Source organism: Rhipicephalus microplus, chromosome 6 (assembly GCF_043290135.1).
Source record: "Rhipicephalus microplus isolate Deutch F79 chromosome 6, USDA_Rmic, whole genome shotgun sequence".
NCBI classification, from domain to species: domain Eukaryota; kingdom Metazoa; phylum Arthropoda; class Arachnida; order Ixodida; family Ixodidae; genus Rhipicephalus; species Rhipicephalus microplus.
In genome coordinates this window covers 180,057,476-180,073,923 of record NC_134705.1, presented here as the reverse complement: position 1 = coordinate 180,073,923, position 16,448 = coordinate 180,057,476, and the positions used below count along the sequence as shown (strand labels likewise).

At 42.5% G+C, this 16,448-nt stretch overlaps 1 protein-coding gene across 1 annotated transcript; it reads right to left on the bottom strand.

Moving 5' to 3' along the window:
- Nucleotides 1-4,115: 4,115 nt before the first annotated feature.
- On the bottom strand, nucleotides 4,116-16,102 carry LOC119167051 (galectin-4). Its single transcript, XM_037418464.2, has 8 exons — nucleotides 15,796-16,102; nucleotides 15,639-15,724; nucleotides 15,370-15,562; nucleotides 10,445-10,573; nucleotides 9,831-9,902; nucleotides 7,169-7,260; nucleotides 5,357-5,537; nucleotides 4,116-4,378 (listed from the first exon to the last, which is right to left on the bottom strand). The coding sequence occupies exons 1-8, from the start codon at nucleotides 15,874-15,876 to the stop codon at nucleotides 4,235-4,237; spliced, it is 978 nt and encodes a 325-aa protein (XP_037274361.2). The 5' UTR covers nucleotides 15,877-16,102; the 3' UTR covers nucleotides 4,116-4,234.
- Between the last annotated feature and the right edge of the window lie 346 nt (nucleotides 16,103-16,448).

Sequence of the window (16,448 nt, the reverse complement as noted above, 5' to 3'; positions counted from 1 at the left end):
ATACTCAAACCTTATTATATGACAAAGTGGCATATTACAGAAAAATAAGTTCGTTATATCTGAAAATTCATTATCAAGGTATATTGCTAATACTATACCTATTGCAAAACTATTTTTGATTTACTTTGTTAAAACCAATATTTTAATGTTGTGGTTGTCCCAGCTACTGTACAGATCTCTGTAAAACTCCTCCAGTATTTTAACTATCCTATGCATATTGGTAGTTATTTTGCCTTCTTTGTCCATTAGTGCATACATCAGAGTTTTGCCTATCCCAAATTTCCTCTTCACTGCTTTGACGCTTCCCCCGTTTTTCAGAGCATGTTCAATTCTCTTCATGTTATACCTTCTTACATCGCATACCTACGCCTATTAATCAACTTCGAAAGCTCTGCCAGTTCTATTTTGTCTGTTGTGCTTGATGGTTTGACGCTTCTTAATGAGATTCTTCGTTTCCTGGGAAAGCATGCCAGTGTCCTGTCTAACTACCCTGCCTTTAATTTCTACTGCACACTCCGTAATGATACTCGTCAGATTATTATTCATTGTATCTACGCTAAGGTTGGTTTCCTCACTAAGAGCCGAGTACATGTTCTGAAGCGAGACTCTGAATTCCTGTACTTTCCCTCTAAGTGCTAGCTCATTGATTGGCTTCTTGCGTATCAGTTTTTGTCGTTCCTTCTTCAAGTCTAGGCGAATTCAAGAACCTACCATTCTATGGTCTCTGCATCGTACCTTGCCAACAACTTCCACATCCTGCACGATTCCTGGGTGTGCAGTCATTATAAAGTCTATTTCGTTCTTATTTTCGCCATTAGGGCTCCTCCATGTCCCCTTGCGGTTTCCTCGTTTTTGGTAGAAGGTATTCAAAATCTGTAAATTATTGCGTTCTGCAAATTCTACTAGTAGCTCTCCTCTGGCGTTTCTAGTACCGATGCCATATTCTCCTACTGCCTGGTCTCCAGCCTGCTTCTTCCCTACCTTTGCATTAAAGTCTCCCATCAGTATAATATACTGTGTTTTTACCTTACTGATTGCCGACTCCACATCTTCATAGAAGCTTTCAACTGAAGCGTCATCATGGCTGGATCTGGGCGCGTAAGCCTGTACCACCTTCATCTTGTATCTTTTATTCAGTTTAGTTACAATACCTACCACCCTTTCATTAATGCTATAGTATTCTTCTATGTTGCTAGCTATGTTTCTGTGAATTAGAAACCCCACTCCCAGTTCTCTTCTGTCAGCCAAGCCCCTATAGCAAAGGACGTGCCCATTCTGTAGCACCGTATAAGCCTTATCTGTCCTCCTAACCTCACTGAGCCCTATTATATCCCATTTCACACCCTCTAGCTCCTCGAATAGTACAGCTAGACTTCCCTCCCTAGATAATGTTCTAGCGTTAAACGTTGCCAGGTTCAGGTTCCAATACTATAAGAACTAGCAGTAACCCAGATGACACCCCACCAGTAATGATAGAAGAAGTCAGAAAAGCTTTGAAGAGCATGCAAAGAGGCAAAGCTGCTGGTGAGGATCAGGTAACATCAGATCTGCTGAAAGATGGAGGAGAGATTGTGTTAGAAAAACTAGCCACCCTGTTTACGAGCTGTCTCCTGACGGGAAGAGTACCAGAGTCTTGGAAGAATGCTAACATCATCTTAATACATAAGAAAGGAGATGACAAGGACTTGAAGAATTACAGGCCGATCAGCTTGCTTTCTGTAGTACACAAGCTGTTCACAAAGGTAATTGCTAACAGAGTAAAGGAAACAATAGAATTCAATCAACCAAAGGAACAAGCAGAATTTCGAACAGGCTACTCAACAATTGACCACACTCATACTATCAATCAGGTAATAGAGAATTGCTCAGAATATAACCAACCACTATACATAGCCTTCATAGTTTACGAGAAGGCGTTTGATTCAGTAGAAATAACAGCCGTCATGCAGACACTGCAGAATCAGGGCGTCGATGAAGTATATATAAACAACCTAGAAGAAATCTACATGGGATCAACTGCTGCCATAGTGGTTCATAAGGAAAGCAAGAGAATACAAATCAAGAAGGGTGTAAGGCAGGGGGACACAATCTCCCCAATGCTATTTACCGCGTGCTTACAAGAGGTTTTCAGAAGCCTAGAATGGAAACAGTTAGGGATAAGAGTTAATGGAGAGTACCTTAGTAACCTGCACTTCGACGATGACATTGCATGGCTGAGTAACTCAGGGGACGAATTGCAACTCATGATTACGGAGTTAGACAAGGAGAGCAGAAAGGTCGGTCTTAAAATGAATCTGCAGAAAACGAAAGTAATGTACAACAACCTCGGAAAAGAGCAGCGCTTCGAGATAGGTAATAGTGCACTTCAAGTTGTAAAAAGCTATGTATACTTAGGGCAGGTAATAACCGTGGAGCCAAACCACGAGATTGAAGTAACTAGAAGAATAAGAATGGGGTGGAGCACATTTGGCAAGCACTCTCGAATAATGACAGGTAGATTGCCACTATCCCTCAAGAGGAAGATATATAACACCTGTATCTTGCCGGTACTTAGCTATGGAGCAGAAACCTGGAGACTTACAAAGAGGGTTCAGCTTGAATTGAGGACGACGCAGCGAGCAGTGGAAAGAAAAATGGTAGGTGTAACTTTAAGAGACAAGAAGAGAGCAGAGTGGATTGGGGAACAAACAGGGGTTAAGGATATCATAGCTGAAATCAAGAAGAAGAAATGGACATGGGCCGGGCATGTAGCGCGTAGACAGGATAACCGCTGGTCATTAAGGGTAACTGACTGGATTCCCGGAGAAGGCAAGTGAGTTAGGGGGAGACAGAAGATTAGGTGGGCAGATGAGATTAAGAAGTTTGTGGGCATAAATTGGCAGCAGCAAGCACAGGACAGGGTTAAGTGGCGGAACATGGGAGAGGCCTTTGTCCTGCAATGGACGTAGTCAGGCTGCTGCTGCTGATGATGATGATGGACCAATATTTTGTTATATCTGGATTCGACGTGCTGTGGATATGGACTGGCTGCTGTTATTTCCACATAACAGTATCGAGGTTTAAGCATACATTGTGAGATGTTACATGTAAATACTGTTTAGTTGTTGCTGTGTCGGGTTTTCTGGCTCAGAGGACAACCATGCTATATTGGGCCACAAATACCGTTTAGTGTTTGCTCAAAAACATATATATTCCTCACACTTCTTTTTTTAATGCTCCATTCTGCCCACAAACCATTCTTCAATAAAAAAGACTAGCTGGGTGCTTAGTTGGAACGTACACGTGACAAGCTTAGTAAGCAGGAAAAACTCACAGCATGAAGGAAAAAAAGATATTCTCTGGACACGCATTCACTGCAATCACACTGCGCCACCACCATCCTCATCTCATGACCAAAGCTTTTCTAAATCTTGCTTCTCTGAATGAATTCTACTTACTCTTCTGTCCAATTAAAACACCAGGCGCATCGCTTCGGCACCTCGAACGCAAGCTAAGAGGCCCACATTCGGTGCGAATAAAGATTCCTTCTTCCTGGCACCTCATGAGTGTTCCGAAGCTCCTGTTTTTACTGCGTCGGCACGAAGCCTTCTCGAACGCTTTTGTCTGTTCGGCTCGAACTGTACGCCGGCTTGAATGCATGCCCTGGCTAGATGGAATAACTGGTGACAAAAAAGAGATTTGAACTCTCGCGGGTGACGTGCCTGGCATTTTACTTGGACAGAACACCCACACTGTTATGCAATTCGTTGCCCGAGCTGTTGCACTTCGCCCTCCATCTTCAATGCCAAAACCGAGCACACCGCAAACTTTTTCCTTTTTTGCCAACTCTCCTTTAATGCCACACTAAAAATAGCTGCAAGACAATGGGCCTCTCCACGGCCTCCGAGCCATAACACAACTGGCTAAACACATCGACGGAATCATTTTAAAGGCCACAGAATAGGGGTTCCTTTCATGCTGCTCGATCATTAATAATAAAGATGTTTTGTTTTCACTCACTCTCTCTTTTGGCACAAACACTTGTCCCACATCTACTTCTTTCACTTGTGCTGCTTCCCGCTCTTGCGAACCTTGCTACATTCGCATGTCCACCAGTGATATGACCCAGCGAGCAATAAAAACAAACGTAGAGTTTTATTCTAACAAATATTGCATTAACATTTGAAGACAATCTTTATTCTGGTTTAACAAGTGAGCCATTCGTATTAGCACCGAGCCCTTCGCATCAACGGCATCAGCAGTGTTGAAACTTGCACGATGCTAGCAGCACATCGCCCTCAACCTGAAAATGGCTGACACGCTGCAATGGTTGCAGCCGATGCTGGAACTGCAGGTAGTGCTGGCCATTGACGGCCACGTCGTAGGTGGCATCCAACACCTGCGCACGAGAAGACGTTGCACTTCTTAGTTGCAGGAATCGCAGGTTCAACCCACAGCAAAGTGGTGCTTGGCAGGGACGAAATAAATGGAAAAAAAAGCAGCAGGAGGAGCACCAATCTTGAAGCACTTGTCCGGTGGCTTCTTTTTCTTTGTCACATTCTTCTATGTGCAAATGTACGAATGAAATAATCTCAGTTGTAATGAAGTCATATTTCCAACCTAACCTAACCTAACAACCTAACATATAATTGATTGATTGATATGTGGGGTTGAACGTCCCAAAACCACTATATGATTATGAGAGACGCCGTAGTGGAGGGCTCAGGAAATTTCGACCACATGGATTTCTTTAACGTGCGCCCCAATCTGAGCACACGGGCCTACAACATTTCGACCTCCATTGGAAATGCAGCCGCCGCAGCCGAGATTCGATCCCGCAACCTGCGGGTCAGCAGCCGAGTACCTTAGCCACTAGACCACTGCGGAAGGGCTAACCTAACCTAACATAAACTAACCTAACTCAACATAATGCAATTTTGCGTAAAGACCATGCTGCTCTTCTACAAGTGCGCACCCAGTCCATTACAGCCACACAGGATGCGTTGTGCTAGCTCTGTGCAATAGTTAAATATTACACAGATGCTCCTATTTAGGTACACTCAAACCTCACTATAACGAAGTTAAATCTGACAGAAAAATAGGTTTGTTATACTCAAAAATTCGTTATAAAGGTATATTCCTGACGCTGTGTTTATTGCGAGACTATTTATTTACTTCGTTATAACCAATATATCATTATATCCGAGTTCATTGTATCGAGGTTTCAGTGTATTTCCAGAGCTATAAGTCTTTTTAGAGGCTAGACAATCTCCTGTTTGAGTGTTTCCATAGCCAAGAGTCTTGTTCAGGGGATAGCCGATCTCCCATCTGAGTGTTTCCATAAGAATCATTTGGAGGAAGAAAGCAGAAGGCTTACTCGGATGAGCACGTCAAAGTGCACTCCAGGGGTGAAGGGGAAGCCGTGGCACTTGCGCTCCTCCGTTCCCCAGTCACCATCCTGAAAGCTGTTGCGCACCATCTCCTTGCGATGGAAGCGCGGGTTGAAGTGGAATGCGATGTCCGAGCCCAGGCCGCCGCACTGGAAGTTCAGCGAGAACCTGCAACAGGCATTGTGCGGAGCTTCAGTTTTAAGGACAGACCAAAGGTGGTACTGACACGAAAACTTTGTTCTTTTTCTTTTTTTTTAATTTATGAAACAAAATGCCCAGCTCTATCAAGGGCCTTGCAAATTTATTGGTAAGCAAAAGTGTATCCTGAAAAACTGTAATTGCAGTATGTTTTCAAAAGCTAGTTCCTACAGTACACTGACGTCATAACACAGTATGAGCTTCTCATCAAGTGTTCGTGCATGATGCGAGGTTTCCATAGTTGCTCTGTTCTGTGCCTCCAGTGGTAACACACAAGGGACTGCACCAAGTGTTTCTAGTGAGACAGAAGTGGTCATTTTGGATGTTTTTACGGCAAAAGCTGTTATGAGGTTACAACAAGGGTTGCATTTGCCATAGTTGTCTAGTGCGGCCCGTTGTTTTCCGTAACCATTATTGCACTAAATAAGAAAAAAAAAACTTGGTTAAATAACAAATACCGACGACTTGATACCGTCACCTGGGTACCAACCCAGTATTCTACCACAGAGTCCCACCACTGCTTGAAACTTCTTTGAAAAGAGGCTGGCTTGTCGCCAGGAAAGGGATCGCGTTAATATGAGTACATATATTTTAGAACAGTCAGGTGCCAGACAATGTGACTTGCATAACGAGTGGGTCGCTGAATGCTCTGATCCATTATAAAAGCTTCAAGCATAATTCTTCATTGTCGTCAGCCACATCATCAAAAAATTGCTCAAAATTCTTTGCAAGTGTGTAGTGGATACCTCGCTTCTCCAAAGAACAATGAAGGATGCCAAAAAGAATACCTCCCTGCTACACGCAAATGATGATTAAAGGTGTAATGGGTACCCTGCAAGTGTGTTTGTAGCAGTTACCGAAATACTGTTTAAAAAGGCTCTGAAAGGCCGCTCTAACAGCTTTCGCTGTAACTGTGCTGCTCGTTCCGCGCAAGCCTGGCGGTTCTTTGGTGCCTCCTGTCATCACAACTAGCTGTACCGGTGTGCGAAGTCACCAGAATCACCCGGTGTGATGACGGTGTCAATTTCAGTAGGTGTGCCATCCAAAAATGAACTTTTGATGTAAAAAAAATGTCTTATCAGCATTTACATAGCTTAACACTTAGCCACAGTCGTCTCTGTATACAGGAGATCCGTCTGGCAGAATACACTCAGCTTCAAAAATGGGCGTCAGTACTCTTTAAACCTATACCATTTGCATTAAAAGACAATTACCGTTTACCGGGCTTGGTGGGATAGCAGGCTTTCCGGGAGTGGTGTGCGTACGCACCGTAACGTATACGACCCGTACCTCTCCTTGTATGCAGGCTATTTTTCCAATTTGACGTTACCGCGTCAGTGTGGTTTACGTACTGTACGTGAAACTCGGCAGCCGTTTCGGACGCCTGCTTTGAAGCGATTTTGGCGTAGTTGCTGAAATGTTCACTTCGTCCGCAGCAAACGACTGTTTAAAATGGCTTCGCTTGCCTTCAGTTAGCTTTAATGACCGAGTATTCGGTCATGAGTTTGCCTTTAGGTACACAGGAACTCTCTAGTGTGTTGTAAGAATATAAAGTTTCCCACCACCACAAGTTTATGCAGACCTTCTCACACGTGACTTACGAGGTGGCCTCGCTGTGCGGTCGGCCGCTGACGTAGACCATGAGACCAGGTTTCAAGCGACCGCCAGGCAGCATGTACAGGAACGGCGTCGACTGCATGGCAAAAGGGCTTTTGAGGGTAGGCTCCTTCAACGCCTGCTGTTTCAGTAGCTGTCGGGATTCTTTCCCGCATTTTTGTTCACGGTGCTCGGATGGGCAAACGTGCATAAACTTCCAAAACAACGTAGTTTCGTCGTTCCCGAACAGCCACTTTCCGTCGCATCATGCATACTCCTTCAACAGCATCGCAGTTCCCCAGGCACAGGCATAGAAATATCTTGGCGTTATGTTCCTTCACAACATGCAATGGTCACGCCAAATACGCTACACTACATCTAAAGCATTAAACAAATTATGCTACTTATGTTACATCAGCTAGTTATGTTACGTCAGCTACATCTAAAAAATCAACCAAATTGCTAATGTACAAAGCACTGATTCGTCCTATATTAGGGTACGCTTCGTGCGTATGGAATCCATACAAAGTGTGTGATGTAGATGAAATTGAATCTGTACAAGGGAAACCTGTTCGTTTCATTTTTCATATCTATGACCATGATTTTTCTCCCTTATCTGCAATGAAATCTTTGAAGTTAGGCGTGATATCGACTCATTGAAACTATTACATTCTTTCCTTCATTCGTCATGCCGATTATCCAATGACAATCACGTTGTGTATGCTAGTGCTCTACCCACAAGAAGAAGTCACAATTTCAACATTAAGCCATTTTTTTGCACGTACTAACATGTTCAAATTTAGTTTTTTCCAAGGACAATTGTTTACCGGCACAATTACCTGGTTCTGTTCGTGAAATCAATATATCAGATTTTATAAAGTCATTTGATTGACATTAATATTTTTAATATGTGCTTAGGAGGTGACGATATTTGTTCTGTAAAATATAGTTCTGATATTGTTATTTTTGCTGTTGTGTTTTTGCACCCCACTTTTGCAATAGCCCTGAATTGGGCTGTGGTATTTATATAATAAAAATAGCTGTTTCAGTTCTCCAGCCATATGAGCGAGCAAATCTATCACCAGCTTTAACTCTTTAATGCCTGCATTATGAAACTGCCGAACAAAATAAAATTCTTTTCATATGCCAGGTTTGAATAGCAACCTTTAAGTTATTCTGCAGGTAAATTATCTAAAATGCAACTTTAATGCATACTTCGATGTAATTATCTAAAATGCAGCTGTATTGTGTATTTTGATGTACGTCACAAATTCTCCGTAGGCCACAAAAGAGAGGACCCTGCAGCAAAAAAAAAAAAAGTCTTTAGCACTACATAACACGTCATGTGCCACCTGTTGGGTGTGTACACACCAAATAAAATAATTATTGACGATAGGATAGAACGAAGAAGCGAGAGCTGTTGCACGCGCTTTACATCTTCCACCATCAGCAACGAAACAATTGCTTCCAGCATGAAATAAACTTAAGACGAGACAGCACCAGATCTTTCACGCTCAAAGCTACGTTCACCACGAGTGCTTGACAGCCGGCATCGAAGGCGGTACGCATTTTGTGATTTGTTTTCTTAAAGTTTTTCGGTGTGTCCCCAATTCGCGACACTCGGCAGTAAAGAGTTTACTATGGTTATGCTTCGTAGCACCAAGAGAACGAGAACCCGCCACATAGTGAATTCTTTCTTGTCATTATTTCTTGCCCCTACTTTTCTCCTCTTCTTGAAGAATCTGGAGTAACAGTCATGCTCAACAAAATGTGCAACATTGCAGAACTTCGCTGAGATTGCACTATACACTGAAACCTCATCTTAACAAAGTTGCATTTCACATAAAAATAAGGTCTTTATATCCGAAAATTCGTTACAAACATTAATTTGTAACGCTGCATCCATTACAGGACTGTTCTTTCTTAACCTCATTATAACCAATATTTCATTTTATCCAGGTTCGTTACATCGAGGTTTGAGTCTAGTGTGAAATTCCAACCAAGCCTTCCTACCCGAGCAAGCAACCCCTCCGATTTCACAGCTAATCTCAAATTTTACGCACCACACTGGGGATGCGCCCAGCCCCTCTCTCCCGTGCGCACTCGAATACGCGCCGGCTGCATCAATACAACCCAATGGCTTGCTTGAATCTCATCTGATCCTGCTTACCTACTTACTCTAAGCGTTGCACCTTAAGTTTACCATCAAAACAAAAATAATTCTTTTGTCCGTGAAATGATTGCACCCCAAGCTTAGAGCAGACACCGATGACAATTTTTAGGGTCCCGCACACAAAAGCATGGCCTTTGAGACTTGTGTTCCAACTAGAGCTGAGTGAATAGCAAAGTTTTGGGTGTGCAGCGAATGCAAATATTGAAGTGTTAGTGCAAATCAAATATACTTTTTTTCTAATATTTTTCTAATATTTCTAGAATACTTTTCACGTGCTTCAAAAAGAAATAACAGGAAAAGAAGCAGAGAAGATTCTTATGAGATAGCAACATGAAAGTGTTTCTTTTGGCTAGGTTACCAAGTGCCGGTGGGGTGATGCTTCATAGTTGTCTTATGAAGAGTGAGGAAAGGCAGAGTCGTAATTGTTTTTATGTACATGATTTTGTGCAACCAAAGCATTGTCGAAAGCGCCTTACATAGGAGAAATCAATTACCGGATTGTACACGACGCACGGTTCTACTGGCAGCGGCTGTTCCGGCTGTTGGTAGCCTTCCATGGGGGGCACCTGCACACAAACCAAAAAGTAGTAATAACAACTGCTGAGGCTTGGTATCCAAAAACCACTATTATATTATTAAGCAGTAGAGGGCTCCGGAAATTTTTAGCACCTGTGGTTCTTTAGCATGCACCTAAATCTAAGTACAAGGGCCGCAAGCATTTTCGCCTCCATCGAAAATGCGGCCGCCATAGCCGGGATGCGATCCCGCGACCTGCGGGTCAGCAGCCGAGTGCCTTAGCCACTAGACCGCCGTGGCGGGTAAGCGGTGTAATGCAGTACACTCAAACCTCATAATGACAAAGTCACTCTTGCAACGAAAATGCGTCGCTATATCTGAAAATTTGTTATAAACATACATTTGTAGCGCTGTGCCTATGACAGAGCCATTCTTCATTTACTTTGTTATAGCAAATAATTCGTTGTATCAGGGTTTTTTATATCGAGGTTTGAGTATGGTTGCTAAGCTACCAGAGCAGGTGGTACACTAAGAACTTAAACAATGAAACAGACACGAGGTGCAATGGTGTACAACAAGAAAACGCACGCACCGGGTCACCCAGCGGTGGTCGCTGTTCGACACGGTGAACGGTGACGCAGCCGTCGACCTTGAGCCGCTCCACCATGCTGAAAAGCAGCCGGTGCTTGAAGTCCGCAAAGTGGAGTCCATTGAAGGCCACCTGCAAGCACACGCACGTAACAACGCACATCTCCGTTAAACTTATGTTTACTTATGTTAGGTCTAACCTTGAATACGCATGCTCCATATGGGATCCTGGTCATGCTAGTCTGACAAACATAATTGAAAATGTGCAAAATCGAGCGGTCCGTTTCATCCTTCACAACTACCATCGAACTGCCAGTGTCACTGACATGAAACGAACACTTGGCATTCCCCTTCTTTCTTCTCGTAGGAGGTTATCCCGTCTTTGCCTTTTTCATAAAATATATTATCATAACAATGAGTTGAAGTCCCGATACATCACATCCGCATCCTATATCTCCCCACGTGTCGACCACCCTTTCAAAGTTCACGTACCATCACAGCGCACAGTCACCTACTCATATTCATTCTTGCCAAAAACATCTTATGAATGGAATCACCTGCCTGCGTCACTAGTCGCAATCAGAGACCCTGACCGTTTCCGGAAAGCATTAACGAACACGCTATAAAGCTGCATCACGTTCACAAATGCATTTACAACACACTGAAACTGCAATTTACTTCTTTACCACCTATCTCTGTACAGGTCTTGATCTCAACAATTTTTTTTTTTTTTTTTTTTTTTTTTTTTGCCTTGCACTGATGTTTTCTTTTTGTGTGTGTAACTCGATAAAATTTGCTTTTTCATGTATCATTTTTTTTTTTTTTTTTTTTTTGAACATGTGTATTGAAAAGGCATCAGTCGATTATTTTTTGTGCAACATGCACTGACATTCACTGTGATTGCGACGTCAAAGTGTATTTTTTCGTCCTATTTTCTTTTGTTAGTTCATGTATAAACTTATCTAGTTTGTTTCCTTTTGTGCTCTATCTCTTAGTGCCACTTTTTCTGTGTATTCCTTATAGTGTTTTCATTTACTTCAGCCCCTCCCCTCTACAATGCTTCTTGTAAGCCCTGAGGGTACCAATAAATAAATAAATAAATTCAATAAATAAATAAAGTCGAAGTAGCAACTTACATTACCTACAAAAGTGTACAACAGTTTTTGTTTATTCATTTTACCCTCAGGGTACATACTCGAACCTCATTATAACAAAGTTGCATCTTACACAAAAATAGGTTGGTTATATCCGAAAATCCGTTATAAAAGTTTATTCCTAACACTATATTTATTGCAAGCCTATGTTTTATTTACTTCGTTATAGCCAACATTTCTTTATATCCGGATTCTTTATATCGAGGTTTGAGTGTAGAACATTTTAGAGAGTGGAAGGGTAATGAGATCAATAAAGATATCGAGAAACACAAAGCACACATCATATAAATACTGCAACTGATCGAGGCTCAAAGATCATTGCTGTAACAATTTCAAAAAACATCAAAAAATGCAAATTATGAACAATACTTTTGTTTTTGTAAGATGGTGAAGGCAATAATCAAAATAAATTAAGGGGATAATTATACAATCATTGCTTTAAAGATATTCTTCAATTGAATGGACAGGGTGATGCTTGTTAACGATGCAGGCAAAGAATTCCATTCATTACAATTTCTTGGGATAAATGATTAGTCATATGCAACTGTGTTACAGTTGGGGACTGGGACATTTTAGTGATTATGGCGATGAGAAATGAAGGGAGCAGGTTGGGTTTGTCTCGCGTTCTGGTGTGTGCGCAATTGAAGAGAGCGAAAATGCAGGTTGGCAGGTATAAAAGGATGCCCCTGCACAATGCACTCTCGAGCTTCCCTGGTAGCCGTGAGAAGGTGCCATGGACTGTTTGCCACGCGCTCCGGTGGTCTCCAAAGTTTTGATCACCAGTGTACATTACCATCTCGCAGCCAATGAACATTGATCACAAGAAGAAGTAATTTGGCACGCCAAAACGTATATGCAGTGAATTAAATTTTCAAGGACAGAATACAAAAAATATACTTACTTTTGAAAAGCATTTCTCAAATATTTCTAGGCACCCTACATATCTCACTGTTTTTTTTCTTTTATTGCATTTTTCTTCATGTGCAATTTTACATCAATCTTTTGTAATAGTGAAACTTTGCCCCATTCATCCTGTAATTATTTTTGACATTTTAATGTGCCAGATTATATTGTAAAACGAGGTGTTGCAATCCAATACATTTTTTCTTGCCTCTTCAGTTTGCTTTGTTGTATATCATGTTATGCAGTATTATTTACATGCCCACACCTGTTGCTGTCACATTCTTTTTTTTATTGTTCTCATTCCTAGAGGTATTTACACCCCTACTTTTTGTTTACATATTATTGTACATTTTTCAACTATTTACTGCCTTATCCCTCCTATACAATGCCTCTGCAGGTTCCTAAGGTAATTTTAAAAGTAACATAAAAATAAAGAATATGTTGTCGCATAAGTGTTTCAGAACTTTTATACTAACATGTATGTTTAGCATTAAAAAAAATTAAAAATTAAATTACAGCCATGAACTTGGCTCATCAATGTCACAACTGCTTATTTGAAAGGTTGCAGGAATTGGTACAATTTGCAACCTACGAATTTGCAGCAATATATGGTAGGAGCTTCTAATAGAACAGAACTATTGTACGCTTTGCTAACTGTTTTTGCGGGATATGCAAGGAGACAAACAATGCAACTCTTAGTGCATTGTGGAAATACGCTTGACAATGCAGAAAAAACAAACAAGAAAAGACACGACACTGTCTGCCATCTGTTGCAAACTGCACAACGCGGCTAAGCAACAGACTTCTTCCGACAATATGTCCAGGCCTATGTGAAACGACACCTCCCTTTGCCAAAAGCTGGTATCTCTCCAACGAGTGATTGTCTCATAGTTGCCCACACATTGCATTAAGTTACATCTTTTATATTTCAGATTATTCTAGATGATATCATCAAGCATGTCTAGGTAATGGCTTCTTCTGTCATTACCACAAAAGTCTTTTATAATCATTTATTTTTTATTCCATCATTATGAGTTTCTACAGAGACAAATTGCAATGTTTTGGATAAGAAATAAAACAGTCATAGGTCACGTCCTAGCTAAATGTGTCTGATCTTCAATTTGCACTATTATGTACTTAGCGGCTGCCACTTCGAAGGCTCACAAGCGTGGGTGTGTCTACTGTAATGTTTGCGGAAGGTCGTATTCTATCAACCAAAACCGCTTTCCGAAATAGGACCCTAAGGACATCATCTCTTGGGGAACTGGCACAGCTGGTGCAGTAGACTGCAGTTGCCTTAAGCAGCTGCACATCAAACCTCGTATGAGGTTTGGATTGCACCGAGGAGTTATGAAGGACAAATAAACGAACACTCTATCACAAATAATATTTTATGTGGGTTTAGCAATGAAAGCCTTGGCCAAAGCCAGCAAAATGTCATATAGCAGTTGAAGAAGCACAGAAGCTCCGACACCCCAGTTGCCTCGACTGGCCTGCACACAAAAATGTTTGTCTTCTCTTGCCGTGAGTCACCGCCTCTGCTGCCTGCTTATCTTTTGCCGTTTTTTTTTTCTTTGCTGTGGTACATTTCCAGCAGTGCTTATGCGCACTCTGCATTCCGCAATGCTTTTCCACTATCTCAACTTCTTATAGCTTCTGAGAGTGGCCGTTCTTTCTTTTTATTTTGCTTTCTTCGCATCCTACAGACCACATCCCCAAGAGGTGCAGCGTCCACATACTTGTTTTTGCCATCTCTTCGGACAAGTGGAAAAGAAAGGGCAAGAAACATTGTGCATACGATCGATTGAATCTTCTAAATAGTCAATCCGTCTTGACTTAACCCCAGTAGCCTGCATATAACTGCAGCTAACCATTTCGATAAAGGCACTGTGATTTGTAACTCGGGGTTCCGCATCCCAGGCCCAACTTGGCAAGTATTATATATTTTTTTTTTGCTCAGAATGAACACAGCCAGAAACAAACAGCGCGTGCATTTTGGGGCTAAGATCAACTTCTTTTGTTGTAAAAACGGAACACGACTAGCTGCATAATAATTAAATATTTTCCAATTAATATTAATTAGTAAAGCTCACCAAACCAACGTATATCTTAATAGCATTTTTTTCTTTCAATCTAATAAAGAGTGCCTTAGAACTATGTTGTGTGAAATTTAAGCATTTCCCGACACTGCATCGTGATTCGCGCCTAAAGGGGATATTTGCTATAGTTCCTTTCTGGGCTGACACTGCGGCACACAGGACAAGCTTACCTTCTACGGCTGCCTTCAACTATGTATCAGCGTTGATGAATTGTGTATAATGCCCATTTGGTGTAGCCTGCAGTTGGTCAATCGGTGACCACTCATTCAGAGGCTGCTCATGAAAGCAAGAACGAGAAAGTGCTCTAGATTATGCAGATTCTTGCATGATCGAGGCTTGAACAATGCACATATAACTCTCTTAACGCAACAAAGTAATGCTGTAAATTCATTTTACACAAATCCTGCACCACAAGAAACGATTTCCACCAAAGTACTGATCTAGCACCTACAGTCGGCTGGCTAAACGAATTACAGCGTGCAGCAAATCCTGAAGCAGGTCCGAAAGTGTGGGTGAATATAATGTGTGAATCTCCTGAAAGCATATCAACCTGCTTTTAGGATCGAGACTGGGGACCTCAACGCGTAGACTTCAACGTGTAGACAGGAGCGTGTTGAACGCTCCTGTCTACACTCACGTTCACTTTACATTCACTTTAGCATCACCAATAAGAGTAGTCAACATTCCAATGAATTTCAATGGAAAGTTAGCGTGACTCACTGCGAAAGCATATCGCTTAACCCGCAAACTTCCACACCTCTAAAGATACGCACCTTGTAGCCCATCTCTTCGACCAGTATCATGAAGTCGAAGTTGTGCCCCTGCTGCACGGGTAGGCGCTGGACGACCTCCTCCTGCTCCCAGTCGTCGCTGCGGAACGTGTTGAATACCGTGTTGCCGACGTCGAAGCGCGGATTCACGTGCAGCGCTATGTCGCCGCCGGCTGTGACGAGGTTGATGCTGAACCTGAAGCACAGACGTCGTGACCGCGCAATTACGATCGCTCGACTCAACTCGCCGATTGTCAACGCGAGACGATTACCTCTTGGGACTGCCAAGTACATGGCCCGACAGCTCGATGATCGTGCCCGGCTGCAGCTTTTCGAGGGGGTGATCCATTGGCATCGCCTGCGGGGTGGAGAAAAGATTACTTGCCCAAATGCGTCACGACTCCGCGCCACGCCCAGCTCATAGCGTACCGGTTCGAATGTCACCAAGCGTGGTTCTGGATACAGCGGCAGAGAATGCACCGACGATACCTTGGCCGCTGTCATCTGCATACAACGGAGGGGGGCTGCAGCCACTGCTGCGCAGCTGACGCCCCGCGCTAGCTGCGCTATATCTCTGCTTGCGCTGCAAGACGTCGATAACTAGGTCACTCTCTAGCGGCGCGAGTGGATGTTCGATCGACAGGTAATCTGAGAGATGCGAAGAACACTCGATTAATACGGCGACCGACACTTCTAAATACGGTGCGCAGCTGCCACAGCTGCAACCAGAGGAGGATCGCACTACTGCAGCTGCGCTGGCCTCGACACAAATAGTTTAGTATTTAATACATTACACGAGTGCGTGTGGTAGAACATGGTGTACGTAGCATTTCACGCCGATAATTTTGAACTGTGATGTTCCAGAAAATATTGATGATTCTTTTCTTTTTTTTAAAGACTGCGTTCTACGTGCAGTTTCTGGTTTCGGTTCAGTTGCTTGCCAGAGTTCGTAAGCAAACGCGCAGTACGATTAGAAAGTACTGTGCAGTACTAGGCCACACTACTGTATAAAATGAAAATTATAAAAAATGCATACTTGGCATTGTTAGATCTTGGCATTGATCGCGCCCAATAATACAATA